Below are 24,624 nucleotides of genomic sequence, written 5' to 3'. Positions count from 1 at the left end.
TCAGTAGGATATATGTTAGCTGAGAATAAGTAAAACATCATTAACCTCAGAATTTTTATTATCAAGTTCAGAGAAAGAAAAAAAGTTATATTGATTTAAATAAAGATCAATCCCCTTAAATACAAAACTGCTTAGAATATGAACTCCTAGAAAACTGAATATTTTAAAGATCTTGAAATACTGAATCCTTCATCCTCTAGGATGCTTCCACATTATTGTAACTGAATGCTGCACATTAAAATACCCTCAACACCAGTGAATATGGCTTCTTCAGCAACTTCAGTGGTAATTAGTTGAAATACTGCACACTATACATTTTCTCCCCACTAAAAGCCCAGTCACACTGGGCCTCAGCCTTCACTGTTTGATTCCATATACAAGACTGAATGTATTTAGAGTGCACCAAAGGAGAAGAGCTAAGAGCCCCACTCGTGGGCACATCAGGGGAATGTTCAGGATGGCCAGTTCTCACCCACATGTGATACAGTGCAAATGGCAGAAGAAGTCCACAAAGCCACAACACAGCATCAGCCACGTCTCTGACCCTCTGCAGAAAAGTTGTACTTAAAACCAGCTTCCCCAGCACTGCATAATGCAAAGTTCAATCCAAAGGGTATCAATTCCACCTGCACAAACCTCATCACACAACTGCATAGGTATACAACATCTTCTGAGCCATTCTGGTATTCCCACTGCTCTGGTAAATGAGTGACAAGTTAAAAGCAGTATCTCTTCTCAAGTCTGTTTGATCAGTTTCTATTCCCTGTAAAAATAATGATTAAAAAAAGTTATCAGTGTGCAAAAATAGTATAAAACTGAAACATGAGTAGCCATTACAGTGGAATCAAATTACATATTCAGGGCCAATAAAGGCTCTCAGCTGTATGGAAACAGAAAAAGTATTCCTTGTGCTCTCTCTCTTTAAGGAGTTTCCACATCATGTCGTTAATCACCAAAGTTATAAAATTTCAGACTCCAAACATTAGCTGTAAGTTAAATAGCCAGCTTATAAACCAGCAAAGTACTACCTTAATTTGTCTTTGTATGCTAAGTATTTGTTTCTCCAACCAGAATGTGAATACTGCCAGCATCTCTAACAGGGTCACAAGACTGCTGCTCTGAACTCTCAGGGCTGACTAACACCCACTAAACACTTACTTTACCAACACTGCCCATTTTCTAAACACACTTGCAATATTTCTACCTAACAATTCCACAGACCAGACTTGTAAATGTATGATGTGTCAATTAGGATCCAATACAGATCAATTAGAATTAAAATATGGCTCAGATGCAATTAGGCATTTCTAATACTGGTCCATCTTGCTCCAGCATGCTGTTTTATAGCATGGGTGAGTATACAGAACTTCCAGTCATAATTCATTGCAAGTAATATACAGAAAGGTCAGCTACTTAATCAGGAAAAGTTGTTTGCAATCCTTTTTGCTGCTGCTTCAGCCTAATTTTTTAATTAATTAATCTTTGAACTTAACACGTTTAAATACATTATCAGGTGACAATCAGATTTGGGCTTCCAATGACAAGGAATTAAAATAGAGATTAAAGGAGATGCAACTACAGAGATTTTTTGTACCTATTTTAACTATGACTAAGGAATGCTTCACATTTTCCTGACTTTATTCTCTGTCCATAACTTGCAAAGTTACAGTACCTCTAAGGTGAGGGGAGGAAGTTCAAGTGCTCTTTGGTAATAGTGGATTGCCAGGTGCAGCAATCCCAGCTGGTGCAGGCCACGGCCTAGGTTGTAGAAGGACTCCTGGCATGGTCCACGCAGATCCAAGTAGCGGTGAAGGAAGGAGAATCCCTGTAAGAGAAATCAAGCACACAACTTTTTACTCCCCTCCTGTGCATTTAATTTTGTTAGCATTTTGACGTGTGATGATTGTGCTGTAAACAGAGAACCTTCTTTCTAGGGACTATGCTAGTCATCAGAGAAGGTACTTCCTTCAGTATGAGGAATTAGTTCAGACACAAGCAGCTAATGATCATAATTTAGGTCACTGTGGTTGAATTACTAATTAACTATCATAGCAGCAAGAAATGATGTAAAAATCACTGAGTATAGTAAGCAGGAAATGAGAAGAGAGAGAGCTGGGAACTGCATTGCCAGAGGGTAACATAAATAGGACATTGTTCAAGAATGGTATAAAAGCAAAACAGGGCAGTCCCTGTAAAAAAGGCAGGTTGGTTACAGAAAAAAAGTGGATAAAAATATTAAAATTAGGACAACATTTGCAAGTTCAAAATGTCTTAAAGTTGGACACTGTCATAACTGGTTTTGTGTTACAGTACTTGGGGACCTGTAGCTTTTGTCAAGATTAAAGGAAGCTACAGTCTTCCAGCAATTTCAGAGATCTGAAGAGCTCAGGATCCTCACCATATTGTGCTGACTGAGCTCAGCAGCTACAGGAATTAAAAGGTACTTCAAGTTAATGAAAATACTTGGTGTAAAGTAGAGGGAATTACTTTCGAGATTCTATTTGGGACTACTAAATCCATGGTTTGTAACTGGATCTCACAGATTAAAAGAAAAATGCAAATAAGGAAGCTGATAATTTGAAGGTAGCTAAACTGGAGCTCACAAGATCTACAAATAGAGTGGAGAGAGGCACCTAAAAGGGGGAAAGGAAGATGGAGAAAAACCCACTGTCCAGGCCTGTAAAATTTGCTTCAAGAATGCAGTTTATGAGACATATTGACAAAGGGCACGTGGCAGATTCCACTCTACAGCAATGCAGGCCAAAAAAAATTTGAAAGAAAATTCAGATTACAACCACCAAGAAATTAGTAATATATTCACAAACAGCTGGCAGCTATTACCATCAAGGTGAGTAGCAAGCTACCTTTACCCATAAGGAGAGGAGATTCAGACGGTGTAACTATAGTTCAAAAGCACATTCATCTGTGCTCATGTTTTGCCACTTCCCTCTTTAGAAATGCCATCTTAATTATGAAAAATTATTTAAACAGTGTGTTGCAGCCATAACCATCTGCAAGACACAAAGCCAGGAAACAACATTCACACTGCCTCACCTGTACTAGAAGAGCATGCCGTTTCAGCACATACTTCTGAGAGGCCATGTGGATGAAAGTCAGGCCAATACAAAGACTGTACAAAGGCTCATCTGGGTTTGCACGGAAGGCTTGCACATACTGACCTAAAAGCAAATAAATGAATCAAGATGTTGGTTGTGAAAAGCATTCCTTAAGAAGATAAGTGCAAGAAAGAAAATATTTGAAGTAGAAATGTGAACTACGAAAAGAAACAGTTTAATACACATACATCAAAATACACAGGAAAAAATTGTGTATTTTCAGCATCCACTGGATTCTGAAGGAAGAATGCAGATTGTGATGAAAAAATGGAAGCAGAAAACAATCAGACACAGAAAGCAAACATGGTCTTTACTGGGATTTAAATGTGACATTTGGAGGACTTGACTGAAAGCAGCAGGTTTACTTCAAAGGCCTGCTTAAAACATGCAACCAGCTGTATTTGCTGTTTAAATTGGGCTGGTTGTCATTATTATCATCATTAGCCTCCAATTATCTTTGCAAGTTAGTTATATTTGCAATGTGTGCTAATCTTGAAACATTCCAGCTTAATTTTTATTAGTAAAACCCTTCAGCAATGCTCTGATTTGTGTACAGAATAATTAAAGCACCAGACTAGCATTGTGAACCTATAATTTTCTGATGAAAAAAATCTTTCTCTTTTTATAAACTTTCACTTGTTCTATTTGTTGATATTAGAACATGAAAGATATTACCAAGAGCATGCTTGAAACTGCCAGACACGAAGGCATTGTGCCCATTGAGGACACACAGCACGTGATTGTCAGGATTTTTCAGCATCAGGCGGAGACAAAAGCGATGGTGACGGACATCCTGAGACTGCATAGTGACTTGGTTGAAAATGTTCCACAGCTGGGGCTTATTGACATTTTCCATGACCATGATTCTACAGAATGAGAAGTGTGCAAAAAATTAGTAAATGCTATGTATTATAAGATATACTGTATCTTCAATAAAATCTCAGCAGTTTAGGGAAGATAACAAAGAACAGAAACTCAAAGAGAAGGTCAGTGACTGAGGCAGAGAGTGAAAAACAGAACCAATGGTTCTAGCAAATCAACCAACCTATTGGTTGATTTATTGGTTGGCATTTATGGAATCTGAGGCTATTGGAAAGCTCCTTCAGTTTCAGTAGCTATCTCTCATTTAGCCAAGGATGGAAAACATTGGTCTGCCTACTTAGCATCATCAGCAGAGTGAGTACAGCCTCAGTGGAGGCAATTACAGCACAGACTGCTCTGCCTTCTCTGCAGCCCACCTGATATAGTTGTAAGCTTTCCTGAAGTTCTTGTCCAGAATTGCGGCAGAGAGCCCAAAGTACTCCAGCTCCTTGCGCTTTTGTCTATCCTCGTAGAATGAGTAATATTCCAGTGAGGAATCCACAAGGAGCTCTGCCTCCTTGTACCGGGAGAGATCACACAAGGCATATATGGCCTTCAGGAGGAGGTTCCACCAGTCATCTTTTGTCAGAACGCTTGTGAGACCAGCAAAAATTGCTAGAAATATTGGAGCCAGAAAGTTGAGAAAAATTAGAACAAGAAAGATAAATTTTTACAAAATAGGTGCATACATCAATCTGATCTTTTCAAAGACTGTTGTCTTTGAGTTGTAGCACTAACAGCTAACATGAAGTATTTACTTTTTTGTAGTTTAAGGGCAGTTCATAAAACACCAGCAAAAAAAACTCACAAAGTGGGAGCAAAGGGAAAGAAATACACCTAGTTCAAGCTGTAAAGATACTACATGAATGCAATAAAGTTCCTCTCCCTAATTTATCCAGTAGTGCTTAAGAACATGTAGTCTGGCTCAACCAAGCCTGGGCCAGCTAAAAAAAAAAAAAAATCACACCATTTCTACAATGTATTTGTATTACGTTCTAGATTTGCATGTATGATACTTCCCCTGAGGAGAATGTTGGCCCATAAGATCTCTAGAGGCCCTTCTCAATCTGAATTATTCTGTAATCTTACTATTTTTCTCTGAATGGAGACTGTTCACTTAAGATACATTATCTTCAGTTTTGCTGCCTTCCTTGCCCTAGAAATAAAGCAATGTTAACATGGACTGCATGGATTTAGCATGCAAAATAGGAGCATGTTTATCATATTTCAGAACTATGGAGTTCACCTTGTTGCTTTGTTTTTAATAAACAATCTGTGATTTGTTACCTTTTGCATCGCAATTTGCTGTCTCTTGGTCATCATTGTCAGAAATTTTATCCCTCGACACCTTAATAAGATAGAGGTGTCTCTCTCCAGATTTGGAACTAGATATCAAACACACCTGAGCTCTGCTCATTGCTACCTAGAAACAAATTTAAGGGCAGCATTTCAGATTATGATATAACATCCTATGACAAAGGCAGCTTTATGGCCAATCCATCTTGCTCACGTTGAATCCCAAAACAGTCTGCGACACCACCATACAGCAAGGTCATCAGAGAGAACATTCCCAACAGGAATATCATCTCTGCATTGTCTCGTGCTCCAGTGCAAACTGGGCTAAGCAAAAGCAAGATACAAACTCTTCAAGCCACTTAAAAAGACTTCTCTTGGGATTGGAACATCCCTGGGTATATTGAAATCATGACTCTTTGCATAGAAGTATAAGAAGAACAGTGCCTTTCTCTATCAGTTTCAGAAGTTTGTGGATAGTCACCTCTTCAAGCACTATAATACAATAGCCAAGGTGCTGAGCAGGTGGGTAAAATGGAGGTCTAAAAATTCCCTTAACTCATGCCTATTATAAATAAATAAAAATCAATTAACACAAAATTACCACCACTGTATTTACTGGCTAAACAAATTCTTATTTTGTCCTTTCATATCAAGAAAATAATAAAGAAAGAAATTTAAAAGAAAATTGTTAAAATAGAAGCCAGTATCAACACCTCAAAAAAGCTCTGTGCTGAGTGTTAAAAAGCCAAGAAGCAGCTTTAGAATTCAGTGGGTTTTAAGCACACTGAGAGCAGCGAGTTGAAAGTCACTGTATCAATAATTATACACACAAACAGCTCTCTGTTCTGAACACTACAAGCAGGAACACCAGTATTGCAGGCTACCTGAAAGATTACCATCTAACAAAATTATGAAACCACTTTATAAAAGCCCACTAGCTTTCCTCCTGAGTTCATTCGTTGTTTGTCTTGACCCAAGTCACAACTGTCCAATTTCTTACAGTGCAGCTGGAGAGACTGGCTTACCTTCAGGAGCATGGCCAACATTGTGAGCAGCGTGTCAATGTAACCGTACATTTTGCCTTGGGAATACAACAGCGTGGAGCGATGCAGGAGTAGCTTTAATTCCTGGACAAGGGTGAACATTATCACTCAACCTCCTGCACATAGTGAGTTTATAAAACAAACAATTTTGACTCGGTACAGTACTAATAGGATTGTAAAAGCTTCCAGAAAGCTGTAAGAATCTGTAGCAGCAGGTAAGCTCTCCCTGAATCACTCTCAGGAGTTACTGCTCCAAATTCTCCAATTTCAGGGAAATCTGGCATGACTCTCGCCTAGGGTGATGGTGCTTCTAAAGAGGGGATTCAGAACCTCTGCTTACAGTCAACAGAGGTGAAACCACATAGTTTATATGTAGCAACTGCTGATCAACTTGATGTAGAGTCATGACTGGCTCTCAGTGGCCAAAAGCTTGTGCATTGCACAGAAGTTATCAGGTGGGACTGGGGAAATGCAGAGAGAATGGTCAGGGAGAAAGTCAGGAGCATGTGTCCCTGATGCTGTAATGGTAAGCCTGAATCCCTGGTCCTATGCAGACATATTCAACTACTTTGGCAGAATAATACATCCTAAATGGAAGCACAGAACACTTTACCCACCTGCTGCGCAGCGTTAGCATCCTGAGCCAGTGTATCTGGGTCATACATTGGTTCCAAAGCCTCCAGAGCTTTCTCAGGCCGGCCCAGCTGCTGCTGAAGTGTTGAAAGTGAGATTCTTGCATCAAGATGCAATGGAGCAAGACCAACAACTTTTTCATAGCTCTCTGCAGCACGCTCCATGTGTCCCAAAGCCTTCAAGCACTCTAGAAATACCATAAGCAACGGGAGACACTTAAGTGGCAGAAAAAGAAGGTTTCAAAATTTGCAAATAAATTGACATACCTTCTTAGTAAAATCACCCCAAACATGTATTTTCAAGTGAAAATATTCAGATATATATGAATTGATGAATCCACAGCTTCACTTCAAACATCAGCAGTTGACACAGGATGAAATGTAGAATAGGTGCTGCTTCACTTATATAAAGTACTTTTAGCTGATGTAAATTTCAGTGTATATGAAGAACAAAAAAATGCTCGACAGAGCTGTCATGATAAACTTCATTCTGCAAATACCAATTCTCATTCAACCAGTCAATCTAAAATTCCTGTGATCTTGGATAAAGGTCCCTGGAAAAGCTCAGCTTCGTATTATCATCTCTCAGTCCCCCATGTTCAGCAGTCCTGCCTCTTCTCACCTGCATGCCGAAGCCACACAGCAGCCAGGTTGTATCGTTCTGAACAGACAAGGGAACTCAGGAGAGGCAGGGCTGAGTTGTATTCTCCAACATCCAGAAAAGCCTCTGCGACATCCAAATACAAGTCACCCACATATTCTACATTTTGTTCCACCAGAGTAGTCAAAAGAGGCTTTAAGGAAAACCACACAAGCAAAGACAATCAATGAGAACATCTCTTTAAGGCATGCTTATTGAGAGCTTACATTTTTATCCTATGGTTTTTATTCTATTTGCATTCTGAACTACAGTTCCTTTATTGAAATGTTAGTTTAGAAGTGAAAAAATAAATATCTGAAATTCAGATTTCCTGAAGAAGCCACATCTTTCTATTCTAGATGCTTCACACATCCAGTGGGTTAAAGTGTCCACCAGTGAGGAGTGTCCTTTATGAAAGAACAGCCTTCAGATTTAGTATGGCTTTAAAACAAAGTAAAAATGTGTTCCCTAGTGTTCAATAACTTTTCAATACGGTCCTGGGCCTGTCACAGGCTGAGACTTACTGTGCTTTAGTAATACTTACACTGCATAATTCTAACACTGAGTAATTTCTATGGGCAAAGATATTACTTCTGCTATTATAGGCCTGTGAGCTTTCTCTCTTGGAGTGGAAGAGAAACAAAAAGAATCTCCACAGCTCCCTCAACCACCTCAGTCTACGAAAACAGAAACAATTACTTGCTTTTGCAATTTGTTAGAACATTCCCCTCCTTGTGAGCTGGTTTCCACTTACACTGACTGGCTCCAGGATGTTCAAATGAATCAAGCACACCATCAACTTGACCGTGATGTCTATGGGAACACCCTCAGGTATGCAGCAGCTGACTTTCTCCACAGCTGTGACAAGATAAAGAATTTCCTTCTGAACCCAGAGAGAAAGGTTTAAGAAGCACTTATCAAGCACCACATCGCCACTAGGCCATGCTCAGAAACTGAGAAAACATTCTTATCAGCTCTAGCAAGTGTTTGTCTGTCCTTCTCTTCCTCCTCCTCCTCTATCTTTTCCAGGAGCTGGAGCAATGTCTTCCTACTGTCTCTGAGACTAATAATTCCACATGAGGTGAAGTGCTGTCAGTCTGCATCAACTTCAACATCTGCAATACCCAGTGCAAGGGTAGCTATTCCCCTACTGATATATTTTTACAAGATGAAAACTGGCTGGCTGGGTTAGAAGGAAGTTCTGAGTAAGTTCCTAATCATATGGTCAGTTCACAGACTTGTCGGAAATTAAAAAAATAAATTACTTACCTGGAGCACTGGATTCAGCAACTGGATGACTCTGATTGTCAGCCACTGCCTCCTGGCTTTCCTGAGTTTCTACTACTGCACCTGTATCTTTTTTAAAAGATTATCAGATTAACCAGTAGGACCAGCTAAGCCAACACTTACTTGACTTTGAATCCGTAATTGATTGGCAGCTTACTCTGAAAAGTGAACTGGGTTTCTCTTGTTTTAGTTTGGTGGTTTTTTGTGTTATATTGTTTTGTTTTTTAAGGACAGCAGAGCAGGAAGCAGTTATAAAAGTTATAGAGCAAAATAGGGTGGAGAACCAAGCTCTATTTTAGAAGCTTTCTCTCAACAAGTGGCACATAGGAAGTAACTTGGAAACATTGTGTTCTAATTCCTAGACTCATTATAGTTTTGTTTCTTATAAATTACCTGCTTAAAGTCTCCATCAGGACAGTTGTCCATAAATCAACTCTATTTTTTACCTGGTCTATCAGAGCAAAAAGCCAACAGAAGTATATTACCCCTATATTAGGCTTGGGTCAGACTGCTGAAACCACCAGTTTAATCACAAAACAGACTACCTGCTTATGGGTGCTGTGTCCACTCTACAGCCCAAATAAACATTTCCAGATGAAATGACTTTGATAAAGCACGTTTCTCAAAGACAATCTACTTCATTGAATTACAAGCTAGTATGCCTAGATTCCAGTTAGATGGTTAATAACAGATGCAGGATGTACAAAGAAAATTACTCTTAGGTCAAAGGTTGATATTCTTGAGTACAGTTGCCACTTTTTTTTAGAAGCTATTTAGCTGGTAGAAATAGCTGGTATGATGTAAACTCTCAGAGGAATGTTTAGAACTTTAAGAGGCCTCCAGTTGCCTGGAGAGCAGTCCTTGTCTTCAATGAGTCAGCAGGGCTATGGGGACACCAGAGTAACTTCTTACAGCAGGCTGAGGTCATGCCGTGTAACTCACTAAGAGCACCCACAGATTTGAATGAAGAAAAGGCTCTCAACAATGCAGCAGAATATACCCAGGAGTTGAAAAGGTAAAGGAAAGATGTCATATACATGAACAGCAGGGTCACAGTAACCACTTGACAGCTACTTACCCTTTTTCTCCTCAGCTGCACTTTTTTCTGGTATGTTTTTTTCAAGTACAATTCCTGTATAATCTGTAATAACCTAAAACAGAAAAGTAACTTGCATAACTTCAAAGATTTAAAGCCTAAATGAAGCAACCAGCCAATGTGACATTTTTAGACATCACAAAAGTTATCAGAGGAAAAGCTGCATTCATCTACCCAAGTAGAACCTTTGAAAAGAAACAGGGAAACAGCTCTGTGACTACAGTTCTGCTATATTGATAAATCCAGTAGCTAAACACTGTGTATATAAAATTGACTGATTGATGTTTAAGGAGGGAAGAAGTACAAAAATGGATCAGAATTTTTTGCAGGCTCATGATCCTGTGCTCTGACAGAGAGCTGAATAAAATCTAAATACATGAAGAAAAAAAAGCCCTAAGTAATTTAATATCAACAAATAAGAATTTTTACAAGAAGAAGTTCCAGCTTACAGTGTCTTTTCAATCTATTTTTGAAAGTATGACAATGGCCAAATATCAACATCTTCCCTCTCAAAGCCAGACCAAATCAATTTGGAAATATGTCTCAAAAGTGAGAGTTAACAAATCTGGACCAGGTAAGCAATATTCTCTAACTCCTGATGCCTTAGAGTTAAGATGCATTGTCTTTCTGGAATGTATGCTTAGTGCTTAATGCATAAATTATTAGTTGTAACACAAGTCTGCCAGATAAATCACAACAATTTGCATTTGAACCATCAGAGCATTCAGTGTAATGGTTTTAACCTTCCACTCAGAGAATGACCTCTGCTGGTATTACTCACAAAACCGGCCTGAAGATCTTCCCTGGCTGTTAAGATTATGGTCACTGCAGAGAAGAGAGGAAGGATCCCAAAATTTTAAACCTCGAACAACATACAAATCTATCAGCCCTCAATTAATTCAATCCAACCATTCATTTAAATGCTAATTACTACAGAACTAATAGCAAGCGGTCTGTTTCTGCTGACCTCTATCTTTACAAAAGCAGGACCTCATTTTAGCACTGCAGGAACAAAAACTATGAACATGAACCACCCATTCTGGCTGGCAAAGACGTGCTGAGACTGACACCCAAATACACTGAACTGTTCGTACCGCCAGAGCTTTGTCGTACTGCTTGGAGGAGATGTACAGCTCAGCTGCAATGTTAACATCCTCCATGGAAACAAGGTTCTGGTTCTTGGTAAAGGCCTCTTCCACTATCTCAATAGCAGAGGTCACATCATTGGCTTCGTAGTAACTCCTATAAAATACAGACATGAGATACCAAGTAATTCACATAGCTGATCATATGTACTTTTAATCAAAGCAAAAGGATTTTCGTATTTCTCTTATTTTTGCTTATTAGCAAAGGTTTTCATTAGCAAGTAGATGTTATAAAAGACAGTGAGAAAGGAAGTATTTTTTCTTTCCTTACAACTGTTGAAAATTTTTACGTACTTCAAATAATTAACAATTTTTTTCTCCCCTCTTAGTTAGGACATTACTGGAGTTTTCATCACAGTCTCCCACATTAACCTGTTTTTAGAAACCTTCACTAGTAATAGTGTTATAATACATATCCTTGCATTTTTTGCTACACTTCCTAAATACCATGATCAAAAGACCTTAAAACTGTTTTGAAACAGGCGAGGAACAGCTTTCAACAAGTAGCTCACAAGGTAGTAAAAACTGCTGTGGGACAGCTACACACTTAAACCACAAAGCTCCTGTGGCAAAGCAAATCCCAGTGTTTGCAAACCCAGCTCACTTGGCCACGTCTCGGGCCAGCTGCATGAAGCGCTCCCCCTCGGAGGGACCCAGGAGGTTCAGGATGCGCCGGTAGCCATCCATGGCCATCTTGTGCTCCCCCAGCTGCTCGTACAGGCTGGATCTTACCCCCAGGTACCGCACGTTGGTTGGGTCATACTTCAGAGCTACAGGAAGAAGCAACAGCATAGGAGGAGTTCAGGAAAAGGCAACAGTGGGCTTCACATTCATTCCCTTGATTCGTGTTAGTGGACATGCACAAGGTTTTTGCAAGGACGTCCCATATTAAAGATTCATTAATTCAGAAAGAGGTATCAGAATCTCAGCACCCTGAAGCAAACTAAACTAGAAATGAGAAGAAAACAAAATGATTGCCATTAGCGCCTAGCATTAATTTTAAATTATTAAAATGTTTGCTACGCTACCTTTTGTGTAGCAGAAAATAGCCTGTTTAATATTGTCCTGCTCCAGTGACATTTCTGCCAGTCTAACCCACTCCTCGGTATTGCTGGGATTTAAGTGAGCTGCAATCAGTCCAAACTGTAGTGACTTCTCCATATCACCCTGGTCTTCATAGACCATGGCAAGAGTGGAAAATGGCTCGTGAGCAAAAGGAGCTGTGAAAAGATAAAAAGAATGAGTAAGATTTATTGTTTAAAATCCAGGCTGGAAACTAATAACTTTCCTTTCTCAAAGAACAGGTACCAGAATTCTATGAAACATCCACATGTGCTATTTAAATTCAGGAAAAAACTTGCACAGAAGTTTCTGATTCCTTTCTGTAAACTACTAAACAGCTTGACTGAATCAAACAACTATTTATAGTATTATTCTACACTGCATGTCTTGCTGGTTATACCTTTCATCTTACAAAGACAATAAAAGCAAACTGCAAAGCTAAGCCAAGGCCCGTGCCTCTGCAGAACTGGGGTGCTTGTTTCTTTCTATATTCTATATATATTTCTATATTCACTACATATTCTTAATTCTCCTCTTTATACCCTGACTTTGCTTGTACTGTTCATTTTCATCTTCAGTGAAGCCACACTGAATCCTCCTCCTGCAAATGGAAATCTCAACCCCATCCTTAAAGCCCAGAGGTTTTCCCATTCTCCCATACCTTGTCGAATGATTTCCATGCACATCAGAATGGCCTCCTCACGCTCTCCTCGAGCAAATCTGATGTTGGCCTCTCCCATCAGACCCCTCAAGGCACGGGGAAGCTTGCTGCGAGGTCTTTTCTCCTAAATGGAAAAGGGATGTTATTTCTGCCCAAAGTTGAGTTGTGCCCAAATTCAGGAGACACCCTGCTGTGCTTAACACCACCTAACACCAAGCTGTTTAAGTATTAGCAATATTAAATGACCAACCAAAAGACTTGCTAATATTCATAGTTTTCTGACACTGGCAAAAGTGATTTAATGACTTCTGAAATCTTTCAAACAGTGAAACTGTAAACTACAGTGCTTTTATAACAAAGACAGTGTAACAAACACCAGCATAAGCAGGATTATCCTACATGGAACAATTTTCAGGCAAATTTCTCAGTAAGCAGCTAAAAGTCATGTGAAGTGGCATTTTATGTACTATGGCCAAGGGACACGTGGAAATTACATGAAAGTTTAAATACTTGCTTTCATCATTTTCTTGGTCTCTCGATTAAGAACCATCTCCAAAACAAAAACATCTCCAGCTGTCAGCTGTTCAGTAGTTTCTTCTTCCTCCTCTTCTTCTTCCTCCTCTTCTTCATCCTCCTCCTCTTCATTTTCCCCAAGCATGGACGCAAAGACCCGATGAACAGATTTACTGACCCCATCTGCTGTTTCTTCTGGTTGAGAAAGAAGTAAAATAGGTTTATGATATAATGAAGAGGACATGCTGCTTCTCTGGACAAGTACAGAGAAAACAGCAGCCCACTTGAAGCAGCTACTCTGTAAGAGTGCTGCCTGCAGAAATGCAGAAAAACTATTAACAGCCTCTTTGGTTTTAAAGCTCTGCATTATTCATCACCAATGCTTGGTACAGCCCAGCCTGTAACATCTTTTGGATATCTGAAATGAAAGCAGGAAGGAACACAGAGAATGAAGCCACAGTTTAATTAACATTTTTCTCAATCCAGAAGAATATTAAGCAATTTTCAAGCACTGAGCTGGCCGGCTGCAATAAGCTTTTCAGCTGAAGAGGCTGTAAGTGAGCAGAGGATTCTACTACACAACAATCCAGCAACCAATTTTCAGTAGTAATTGAAAACAAGATGTTGTAACCATTTCACCCATGACAACAAGTACCTTTTAACATGTGTAAATGCAAAATCCAAATTATTTGCATTTCTCTGGAAAAAGAATAGAATTTTTTAAAATAGGTAAGAAAATGATGCTAAGTACTCGGAATCAATATGCTTAAGGCATATATTTTTAAAAAATTTCCCATTTTTTATTTACAACTTCTCATTACGAAGTGAACTCAGGGTTATAACTGACCACAGATCTATATACAAAACTCCAAATATGTAGGGTTCGAAGGTTTGAGGTGGGGGACTGGATGCCTGAAGATTTGATTTAAAAATAACCAAAGTATCAGGCAGGGACTGAAAAAGAAATTGATCGTGTATTGCCTATATAGAAGAGGAACTTGGGGATCACACTTGGGTTTATGGTTATATTTTTAGACTTGGATAAGTTTGGTTATTTTTATTCTGACTTGGATATTGAGCATCTAAACACAAGACTGTTCCTACCCTACCCCCGTCTGAAAAAAAAGCATAATTGTTAATTACTTTTTTATTTCAGTCCCTGCAGAGACCAGGAGGAGAAAAATAGAGCCAGTTTTTTATGAAGTCAGTTATCAAAAAGTAAATGTTTCCCATGCCTTTTCTAAATACGAATGATTATGTTAAAAACACCTACCATCAGTTTCATCCTGACTTTGGGATTTCCCAGATGCTTTTCTGGATGAAGATGGGGCCTCTACATCTCCCTCATTTTCCTCAGCAGACGCATTTTCGCCATCCTACACACACCAAAAATATAAATTACTACCTCTGTAGTATTACCCATTTTTATTTCCCCCATATATTTACAGTTTCCACTTGGCTTCCACTGGCAGTGCAAAGGCTGGAAACAGGTGGGTTAAGCACTGCATTTTTAAGTGAATAAAACCTAGCATTATTTGCTTTCAAGATATTTATGTTCTTATCAATGTGGGTGACTCAGACAGTGACTGTTCACACTTCTTCTGACTGAAGAGACCAGTCCATTGCTTATTTAGTATTACAGTGAGGTGGGATGACATGGTTGACTGCATTAGAAAAAAATCATATGTGGCAGAACAAATCCTTCCAGAAGCCTGTCAGTAACAAAATAGCACTCATTAATCCGGTAAGAAAGCTGCCCTGGGATAATACTTCTTCCACAACAGCTGAGTTCTGCTGAATTTGCTCTCTGAAGACCAAGAAATGTAGAAATTCAGTAGCACCTTGACACAAGTACAGCAAAGTTTAAAAGAACTGCAACACTCCGACAAATCATACCTGTTTTCTTTTAATCACACCGCCTATATAGCGTCGGACACAAAACTGTGTCTCCCCATATTTACTGCTGCCGACAAGTCGGACGAGGAGCCGCACTGGCTCTCTCCCTTAGCTCTCAGATGCTGGTGGGGGAGCTGTAGGTGCATGATCTGGATGAGTTCATCCCAAACCAAGCACCCACAGCCGCGGGGCGGGCGCCTCCGCCCGCAGCGCCGTGTCCTGCGCTCTCCGCACACAGCGCCGCGCCGCCGCCGCCTCAGCGGGACCCTGTGCTGATCTCCACACAGAAACTCGCAACTACGTAGCCGCAGAAGCAGAGAGCGTGAGCCCCTCCACACACACCGAGCAGCGACCCGTGCCCTGCCAGGCGCTGTCGTGAGGGTGGCGGCCCGCGCCGTGGGGCGGCCCAGCGGGGCAGACTCACCTTCTCGCGGCTCTTGCGCTCCTCGCGGCGCTGCTCGAACTCCTCGAAGGAGATCTTCCCCTCCAGGTACTCGATCAGCTCCGGGCTGAAGCCCGACATGGCCCCGGCGCGGCGCGGGGGAACGCTGTGAGGGAGGCACCGCGTCCGTCCCGCTCTGGCGCCGCCGCAGCCCGCGCCCGGCCGCGCGAGTTCCGGGCGTGGCGGCCGCGCTCGGCGCTGAGGGCAGGCGGGAGGGGAGCGCGGGCAGCGGCGGGGCCACAGCGGCTTTACTGCCCCGGCACCTTCGCCACGGCCGGGTTCGTAACTCCACACACCGGGGGACTGTGCACTTCTGACCAGGGCAGGGTCAGCAATGGGCGTGCGGGGCTGGCGTGAGGCACAAGCAGCCAGAGAGCCACCAAGAAAGGTGGTGTACCAAGAGAGGATCGGAACTTGTCACAGAACACCTTGGGACATCGCGTTCTTATAAAGTGAAAGGGAACGTTTATTTAACGGCTTTGAACAAAGACACTTAGCATTACTTAAATGCACGCGGTTGCACTCCTCATTTATTCACACTTAAGCACAATTCTGCTCACAAACTGCAGTAGCCAAAGAGCACGCATTTGTCAACAGACAGAATAATGCCCAGAACAGCAGGACACCAGATTCCACTGGCAGAAACGGTGACAGTGAAGAAAATTTTGAATTGTCAGGTAACAAAAAGTCAAAACAGTAAAATTTTGCTGTGAAGTTTTCCACTTGGTATGGAGTTCTGAAGTTAATACCTGAAACAGACAAAAAAAAAAAAACCCAAAAACATATATGTAAGAGAAATACAGAAGTAGCCATATGCAACCAATGTGTGATCCAGACCAAGATGAAAACTGTCTGGACCTCTGTTCCCACAAAATAGTTCTAAACACTGAAAATAACTACCATGACCATCCTGAATTATGCAGGACAAAGAACTTCCACCAGTCATTTTCTCACTGCTGCTCTGACTTATAGTAGAGCAGCGCTTCTGAATTCACTTTTCATTTATTTTGCATGCACAAAATACACATGCTGTGGTGCTTCTTTGTTTTCCTGACATAAAAACGCAGCAAAAAGAGAATTTAGTATTAAAATTTGAGTGCAGTCTTTATTATGGTTCATGATAATAAGAATAATAGAGCTTTGATTTTGATTACAAAGGGAAAAGGGGTTAAGCAAGCTGAGAACAGGAAAGAGATGGGAATCCTAAATTAAGTATTAATTACAACTTAAGCACTTTAAGATACTGCATAAATCACCAAAATGCTTTGAAATTCTTAACTATTTGTAAATCGGAAGAAAACTATTTACTGTAAATTTAAAAGACAATGTATGCTTTGTTAGTGCAATAACTTGTATCTAAATCAATTTTCTTAATTTGCATATATCACAAGAAACCTTGATCTCAATTTATAATCTTTTTGCAATTCCTTACATAGAACTCAAATCCCTTATTTATTATCTGTATGTTTTCAGTATTCTCCTCTACATGAAGGGAGAAAAAAAGAGAAAACAAAAAATCATGGTATATATAGGTCTACACAAGCACCATCTGTTATTTTACCTAAGTAGCAATTACCTTGTAAACCTTTGCCTCAAGAATTTTAAAACCCACTTCAGGTAAGGGTAAAGGTACTACACTTTTAATTCCTTCTGGGAAAGAAGTTGCTTTTATACTTCAGTCAGAATCTTGTTACATGTACCAAAGTTAGAGAACAAGGCATCCCCTTTTACCTTCATCAGCAGAATCTTTCAGCCTTCGAAATAGTTCTGAAAAGATTTTTTCCTTTCTTCATAATCTGCAAATGCAGAAGCAATAGGATCTGAGTAGAACATGACAGGCCCTGGTCCTTCACTGTTCACAGGGAAAGTAGCTGGGAACTTTCTGAGATCGAGACCCCTGCCCAAGAAGTAAGCCTGGAGCGTTCTGAAAAACTGAACATATTGAGGATATGAAAACAAATAGAGCATGACTGATGGAGATTAATTATTTCTACTGACACAAAATAGATGTAATATTTGTTCCTCTGTGGGGTGAAATCCTCTATTCTGATAGAGTGTAGGCAACCTAATTCAGACAGGCCCATTCCATCCACAGCTTGTACATCTTAAGTGAAGCCAGAAGACCAGCAACTGTTTCCTGCTCATTTATGCTCCCCACTGAATCACAGGGGCTGTTAATAGGCACAGCCAAACCCCTGCTGAGAGCAAACGGGACAGTTCTGTAAACATTTCTGTGAGAGTCAGCAATGGGCAATTGATTTGAACCGTCCCCCTACAGTCACTTGAAAGGAGAAATTAAAGATTCTTAAAACACTGACGAAAAATTACGGGAAACCCAATTCTTTTCCTTCACAAATTCTTTTTAAGACTGTGCAAATGTTCTCTGAGTGGTATTTTTGTAGCTGTCAGATGCAAATTTATTTGTACTTCCATTAGCTGAAACAACATGCAACCAGAGAACACATTTGAAAGAAACATAGTAATCATTCCTCTTCTGTTTCATAAAACAAGTAGCTGTATAATCAAAAAAATTTTTTTAAAATGAAAGCTGCTGGATGGAGATATAAGGAAGTTTTATGCACTACTGTGCTCTGAGAATGTCTCTTCAGTTAAGGGGTACATCTTGACTGAGAAGTGGTTATTGACTATACACAGTGCACATCTCCTAGACATTACCTCTAACGGGCCCCTCTCGCCTTTAAATTTCGATGATAAGGAGTCTCTTCATGAAGAACAAAAAAACACACAGAACTTCAGCTCTCTTTCTTGAAACATTTCCTTACCAGGTCTCTGTTTCTGGGGTTATCAAGAGGCTTCCATTTCTCTTCTGGATGGAAAGGAGCACCCTTTGCCAATCCTCTCACAGCCAATACTACATACAGACCCAGGAGCAGCACTTTCCACATGCTGGAGATGAACAGACTGTCTGTAAGACGGACAAACAGACATACACCTTAACTCCTACAGAGCTGTCACTGGGAACACACAAATCGTGTGAATCCAAGGAAAGTCTGCCCACTGCAGACTATCCACGTGCTATTAACTCTTTCTTTTCATAGTACGAAGGTACTTGGAAGAAAAAATTATTTGAAACAAATGTTTCCCATACCAAAGCTATTTCTAGACACTGGACTCTCTTATGAGGGACCAGTAGAGCACTCAACACAAAACATTACATTTTTAAGTTTACATTTATTACATACAGCTATTTTCAGTGGCTAATACAGCACCACAACTCTGTGTGCCACAGAGAGAATGCAAAAATATGGCTCAAGATCCAGAGAGCTCACTTTTTAAAACTGCATTAAATTTTACTACATATAATAGTAAGTGCAATGGTATTTAATACAGCCTGGTCTAACATAGTAGAGATCCATTGCACAACTTGGCTCAGGGGGAGAAAAGCAATTGTCCCTCTCACAGTCTTTAAAATAGAGCTTACCAGGGAATTTGGCTTTGGCTTGCCCCTTCTTGGTTGGTCTCCTCGTCATCTGTGAACAAGCTGATCTCTGCACTTATATTGCTAGTAGACTGTAGGTGGGTGTCAATGACGTTAGCAGGAGTTCAAAAATACAGTAATGATTCTGTTTCCATCCATGACATAAAGACCCTTGAGAATTTCATCCTTGATGCTCTTCAGACCTGTTGCTATTGAACAGTGCAGTACAAATTCCTCCCAAGCTGTATTGCAGAAAATTGGTAGTAGGCAAATAGGAAGTTTAAAACAATTCCCAGGAGAAATAGCACAGCTTTATCAAAATATTATTTTTAGTTAAAAGTAATTAGCCATATCTCTAGAATGGTGACTAATGATTTTCAAGGAAATGAGATATGGATCACTTTCTTGATGCTGGAAAAAAGATGGAAAAGTAAGGTCTGCTTCAATATTCAAAATTACAGCATTTTAATGGAAGCATTGCTTTCCTACCCTGATTTTATCAGCAGTTAATATCCTTCTGTCACACTAGAACCTAAGACAAGGGCTGCAAGGAGGACTCTGCTAATTTACCTTGGCCTTAGTACATAGCATTCTTCATACCAAAGCTGCTCATATTTTTTGTTTATTGTTCCACTGCACTCTTCTCTCAGCTACATAGATGATACATGATTTAGTATCACGTCAAATATATCTCTAAATTGACATATTAAAATGAAAAATATTTGACCATCACCTTACTCCAGAGTATAGATGTTTATGTCTGACTAGAAACTTTACATTTTTCTTTGGTTTAAATTTTGAAAGCAAAATAAAAATGTACCACCACCCTTCCAAGAAGGTGAAGTTTCGGACATCCAAACATCATTAGCAACACAGTAAACAAAATCTTAGCAGTGTTATTTTCATGACTACAATAGTATATAAAAATTCAAGACAATTTATCCAGCTTATTATTCTGCATATTTGGATTTTAAAAAAAAAAATCATACACACAAAAAAGAAAATCCATCAAGCCCCATCAACATGACACTCAACTTCCATACAGGGTACTCATCAAGAACAGAGCAGTAGCACCAGAATAACTTGAAAAAGGCAGGTCCCAGCATAAGGGAACTGTCTTTGTTGATCTTCTAGGTAGATACTTATTTTAGCTAGAAGTAGAAAAATGCTCCTGTAGATAAAATGACAGAAAGGGGAAAAGGCAAGATTGAGAGTTTAGGATTAGATTTTAGTTCCTTCTTTAGCTTTGGAAAGAGAAGAGAATTAAAAAAAAAAAAGGCAGAAGAGCTAGCAGTTTTCTTCTACCTCTTTTCTTCCTCCTTGAATAATTTATTCCTTTGATTTCTTTACAAAGAACTGGGGATATGCAGCATATTCAGCTAGTAAAACATCCCAAAGTCATCTTCAAATACGAAACAAGCTTTATTACTGGAGGAACTCAGGCAATTTGGATGACTGATGAAGCATGCAGATATGCAAGAGATTTAATTAGCATATATTTTCTCTGAACTGTCTAAAAAAAAAATATCCTTACACACTTGTATTGTTGCTTCCTGAGCTAAAGCTCTGAGAAACTGTTGGAGCTAAAAAGTCTGTTTAGACCTAGCACTCATTTTAATGTGTGGGTTGGTCTTTTTTTAGTGATTTCAATTCTTTCCTTCAGAGAAAGTCAAATATAAGCAGAATACATTCATATTAAAATACTATTAGTATACTTACACTGACTGAATTAAATTGCATTCTCGTTTTTGAGGACAGTAGCTAAGTTTAACAAATGCTGTCAAAGCCATATGTCAGGATGCTGCCTTTTTAATGCATCCACATTTAAGCATTGGGTTTTCTTGATAAACATCTTGAATAAATCAAGTATTTTCAAAGTGTCTATACTAATTATATAACCTTTCTGGCACAGTAAGTAATGTTCATGTATGTTTGAATTAAATTGCTGTGAAGATGAAAATACTCATAGCATTGCTTGCTCAGTTCCATGCAATTCACCTCTAAATGGTAAAATTTAAAATGCACTAGTTTAGCTGACAATGGGTTTTATACATATAATACTCTATATAAACTGTATTATTCAGCAAACACTTTGAATTTTATTGCATTTCCCATTCATGAAGCCTAAGGTGTTGGAGTTAAGGTACTGAGCCAAGCTTCATCCTGCACTGTCTTTATTGCATTCTACTTGAGGTGTGAAAGAAGCACCTGGTTAAAGCACTGCTCCAACCACAAGGCTTTTGTTTACTACTTTTATTTTCTGTTTAGAATCCCAAGAATTACAAGTCAGAAGGAAAAGCACCAAACTGCTCCACATGAGTACCTGAGCCAAGACTAAAGGCAAATGTCGCTCACAACACTCATCAGCATGTTTGTACAACAGCAGTACAGGTAACAACACTCCACAGGGCAGCAATGGGCAGTGGCACTTTTTGTGAATTACAACCATTTGTAGCAATGCAAGCACATTGGAATACCATACAAAAATATACAGAAGTGTTTCTTTAGCAAGGGATTTGCTATACAATGTACTTCAAGTCATGCACACTTAGGTTAAAAAAAAACCAACAAAAACAAAACACACAAATAAAAAAATTGAAGTATACACTGTAGCCAGGGAAACCACCAAACAAAGTAAGAACATCCCAAAGTAGCTCCCAATCAAGTTGCCCTCAACTACAACAAAAAAAGCATCTAAATGTAGTTTTTAAAGACTAAGGTTTCATCTTTCAGTAATTACAACATTATTTGAAAATACCTCTTCAAGGTTTTCTCAGCATCTCACAAGACAAAGACTGCCAAAGTTTATGGTACATGGCATGGTCTGTAAGAACTTAGTTATAAACATTTTTATAAGCACAGTAATTTGCTATAGCATTATTCAAACATTTATAGATAAGACCCTGCCAACATCTCTAAAAACCTGTAAATATTAAGTTCCATATACAACATCAGATTTATGGTAGCTACATAAGAACTGAAAATAGAGGAAGAGTTAAAAACTTCTAAGACAGATTGCTTGAGAAGTGATAGGATTTTTCCCAAAATTACATGTTTTCTTCAAAGTTTTGAGTCCTTTTACAACCAACAAATCCTTCCCTCCCCACTAATCACCCAAACCAGGTGTTTTGGCCAACATTATTCTTTGTGCTTGAAAAAACAATTAAAAGGTCAGTGGGAAATCAAGTTACAGAGTTTTTCTCGAGTTATCATCATACATAAAGGCCTTAATGGTAGTTCTACCTCCTTAATGGTTGCAATACTAGAATATTCCAGTGGCTAGAAAATCACCAATGGCTAGGATTGCTGAAACACCATCACAAAATAAAAAGTGAGGTGACTGGAATGAGTTTTAGAAGTCCCAAGCCAGTAGACATTAGGAAGCAGCAGGGAAGACACAAAGATAGTGTGTTCTGGGTTGTGCCACAGCAGCAGCAGCCCTGTGGCACCCAGACTGAAGATGGTGCTCAGTGAAAGGAAGTTCTTTGTAACTTTGCTGTGTGTTGCTTCAAAGCAGCTCTGTGACCAGCTGATGTGCAGTCACTTGTGTGCACGTCTAAATACCCACAGTACAAGAAGCTCTGAGATGGCATCACTTTCCAAGGTTCAGTGCTATGTGGTGCTAATATGGGAGGGGAGGAAGTCAGGATTTGGGAAGGTTTGTTCAAAACACACAAAGAATCTTCTAGAGACAAGGAAAACCGCTGGTGGCTTTTCCTGAGCTCTTTGTATTAAAATATATACGTAAGAAATCCTTCTATATTAAAACAAGATTTTAAGATCTTAACTATTTCTAGTTTTCTTTAATGAATTAGGAAAAACGTTATTGTTTTTTCTCCAAAGTAGTTTTTCCTTCTGCTTTCCAAAAAACCAGAATCTACATGTGAATTTTCAGGGATTTCCGTATTAATATTTTCCCTAAAAAGTAAAATTTAGTACTGAAAACTTCTGGAGCCTTAACACAAACAATCAACCCCACCCCTGTCTAGTTCTCTTCTCACAGTGGTGAAGATTTTGCTATTCAATGGCTTAAATACAGTATTTTGCTTAAACTACAATTAAGAGGATCTTTTTTCTTAATTTTTGAGGACTAAAGATCAAAATATTTAAAAATAATTTGACACACAGACTTCAAAGCTGAGACAGGTATCTGCAACTAGTTTTCCTTCCTTGTTTTTCTTTTGGTCACAACAGAAAGGCTTGAAAAATTCAGGTCATCTGAAGTTTTCTGACTTTGGCTGGTGTGATTCTAAACAAAAAATATGTCCTGGTTTCTCAAGTGTATAATGGGGTCAAAAGACTTTTTAAAGCCTTTTTCCAAATCAAGTTTCAGTATGATCCACACAAATGTTTTTGGTCAACTTCAAAAATCAAATATAAGGCTATGGAAGTCCACAGGCTACAGTTAGAGTGTATTCATTTACTGGTTTAAGGCACAGTATATATATATATATATGTTTTTTTTTCTCAAGAAAGCTACAACTTTAAAGTCACAGTGAGGAATTTCACATCTCAGTTTTGGTCTGGCACTCTAATTATATGTGTCCTGTCTACTACCTGTAGACTTCTGTGAAGTATATCCAGCTGTCAGATGCTGCAGTCTCAAATCCTATTTCCAAACTCAGAATGAAGTAGGTGGAAAATACTGAAGCCTGAATTGATCCCGAAATAGTGCAACTAGCCTTTTGTAAAAATAAACATCCACACACTTGCACATTTGATACTTGGGTATACCCTGAAATTATTTAAGTTGGAGGGGTCTTGGCTGGTATTTCAATAAACAGAATGAGTCTACAGGACACAGCTGCTGCACTTCCTCCCAGGTCAGCCACAGTTCCCCCTGCTCTGGAAACATCCTGCTTGGCACTACAGAACTGGAACACTGCAAACCAAAGACAGCTGCAATGATTTGCCACAAATAAATATTCTGATGTTCACCATTCCTGGTTTTTAGGAGGTTTTTAGTTTAACTCAGCTGACACCACACATTCCCACAGAATCCAGAGCACAGCCTGCCAATAACTGTAGAGGCCATACTTACAAGGTTTGTTTATGACAGCATGAGTAGCAAAATCTATCTACATTTAAGAATGCAGAAAGAAACCTTAAGAAAATTAAAGTAAAAATATCACAGCTCAGGTTTTCATCCTACAAGGCAATAAGCACATATTTGAGGCAGTTATGTGCTTGGACTCATGAAAAAATCTGCTGAGCATATTTGCTTAAGTAAGAGCTATGGAATTTTCTCTCTAAATGCTTAAAATTCATTTTTAAAAGCATCAGTGTCTACTAATAAGACAAAGTGTATGCTTTTTACTTGAGTTTGAGGATAGATAAACTGATTACAAGCTTTGAACACATTCTTCCATAAATAAAAATATATATCAGAAGGTACAGTCTTTGCTAAAGGTTTTCCAATTTTGAATGACTTTATGGATTCTGGTATTCTGGTTTAAAGTTCTGGGTCTAAAAAAATCACAATCTAAAGAAATGGC

At 39.2% G+C, this 24,624-nt stretch overlaps 2 protein-coding genes across 4 annotated transcripts; both read right to left on the bottom strand.

Annotated features, from left to right (window-relative positions):
- Positions 1-40: 40 nt before the first annotated feature.
- GTF3C3 (general transcription factor IIIC subunit 3) lies at positions 41-15,998 on the bottom strand. 3 transcript variants are annotated; one of them, XM_058839946.1, is made up of 19 exons: positions 15,673-15,995; positions 14,626-14,728; positions 13,354-13,544; positions 12,840-12,963; positions 12,145-12,336; positions 11,721-11,886; positions 11,066-11,213; positions 9,954-10,026; positions 8,858-8,944; positions 8,343-8,446; positions 7,571-7,742; positions 6,934-7,136; positions 6,299-6,400; positions 5,265-5,400; positions 4,355-4,592; positions 3,792-3,982; positions 3,055-3,179; positions 1,673-1,825; positions 41-763 (listed from the first exon to the last, which is right to left on the bottom strand). In XM_058839946.1, the coding sequence occupies exons 1-19, from the start codon at positions 15,769-15,771 to the stop codon at positions 641-643; spliced, it is 2,730 nt and encodes a 909-aa protein (XP_058695929.1). In that variant the 5' UTR covers positions 15,772-15,995; the 3' UTR covers positions 41-640. The 3 variants fall into 3 exon arrangements, with proteins under 3 accessions (XP_058695929.1, XP_058695928.1, XP_058695930.1); XM_058839945.1 differs by having other exon boundaries at positions 13,354-13,547; positions 15,673-15,993; XM_058839947.1 differs by lacking the exons at positions 41-763; positions 1,673-1,825; positions 3,055-3,179; positions 3,792-3,982; positions 5,265-5,400 and having other exon boundaries at positions 4,419-4,592; positions 13,354-13,547; positions 15,673-15,998.
- A 177-nt stretch (positions 15,999-16,175) lies between these two features.
- C5H2orf66 (chromosome 5 C2orf66 homolog) lies at positions 16,176-19,272 on the bottom strand. The gene is made up of 4 exons (XM_058839948.1): positions 19,133-19,272; positions 18,474-18,616; positions 17,422-17,622; positions 16,176-16,439 (listed from the first exon to the last, which is right to left on the bottom strand). Exons 1-3 carry the CDS (start codon positions 19,179-19,181, stop codon positions 17,440-17,442), a joined length of 375 nt encoding a protein of 124 aa, XP_058695931.1. The 5' UTR covers positions 19,182-19,272; the 3' UTR covers positions 16,176-16,439; positions 17,422-17,439.
- Positions 19,273-24,624: the final 5,352 nt, after the last annotated feature.

Source organism: Poecile atricapillus, chromosome 5 (genome assembly GCF_030490865.1).
Source record: "Poecile atricapillus isolate bPoeAtr1 chromosome 5, bPoeAtr1.hap1, whole genome shotgun sequence".
Classification (NCBI taxonomy): domain Eukaryota; kingdom Metazoa; phylum Chordata; class Aves; order Passeriformes; family Paridae; genus Poecile; species Poecile atricapillus.
Note: the sequence above shows the minus strand (reverse complement) of the source record. Positions and strands in the feature narration are given on the sequence as shown.

What these genes read in the sequence shown, in the direction of transcription:
- GTF3C3 (XM_058839945.1), bottom strand. Translation starts at nt 15,771, where the DNA reads ATGTCGGGCTTCAGCCCGGAGCTGATCGAGTACCTGGAGGGGAAGATC. An exon ending in AGCGCAAGAGCCGCGAGAAG is followed by an intron (nt 14,729 to 15,672) that starts GTGAGTCTGCCC and finishes TGGTGTGTGTAG; the next exon opens with GATGGCGAAAATGCGTCTGC. An exon ending in TGCTGAATCCAGTGCTCCAG is followed by an intron (nt 8,447 to 8,857) that starts GTAAGTAATTTA and finishes ATCTTGTCACAG; the next exon opens with CTGTGGAGAAAGTCAGCTGC.
- C5H2orf66 (XM_058839948.1), bottom strand. Translation starts at nt 19,181, where the DNA reads ATGACGAGGAGACCAACCAAGAAGGGGCAAGCCAAAGCCAAATTCCCT. An exon ending in AGCCAAAGCCAAATTCCCTG is followed by an intron (nt 18,617 to 19,132) that starts GTAAGCTCTATT and finishes TCCGTCTTACAG; the next exon opens with ACAGTCTGTTCATCTCCAGC. An exon ending in ACCCCAGAAACAGAGACCTG is followed by an intron (nt 17,623 to 18,473) that starts GTAAGGAAATGT and finishes CAATATGTTCAG; the next exon opens with TTTTTCAGAACGCTCCAGGC.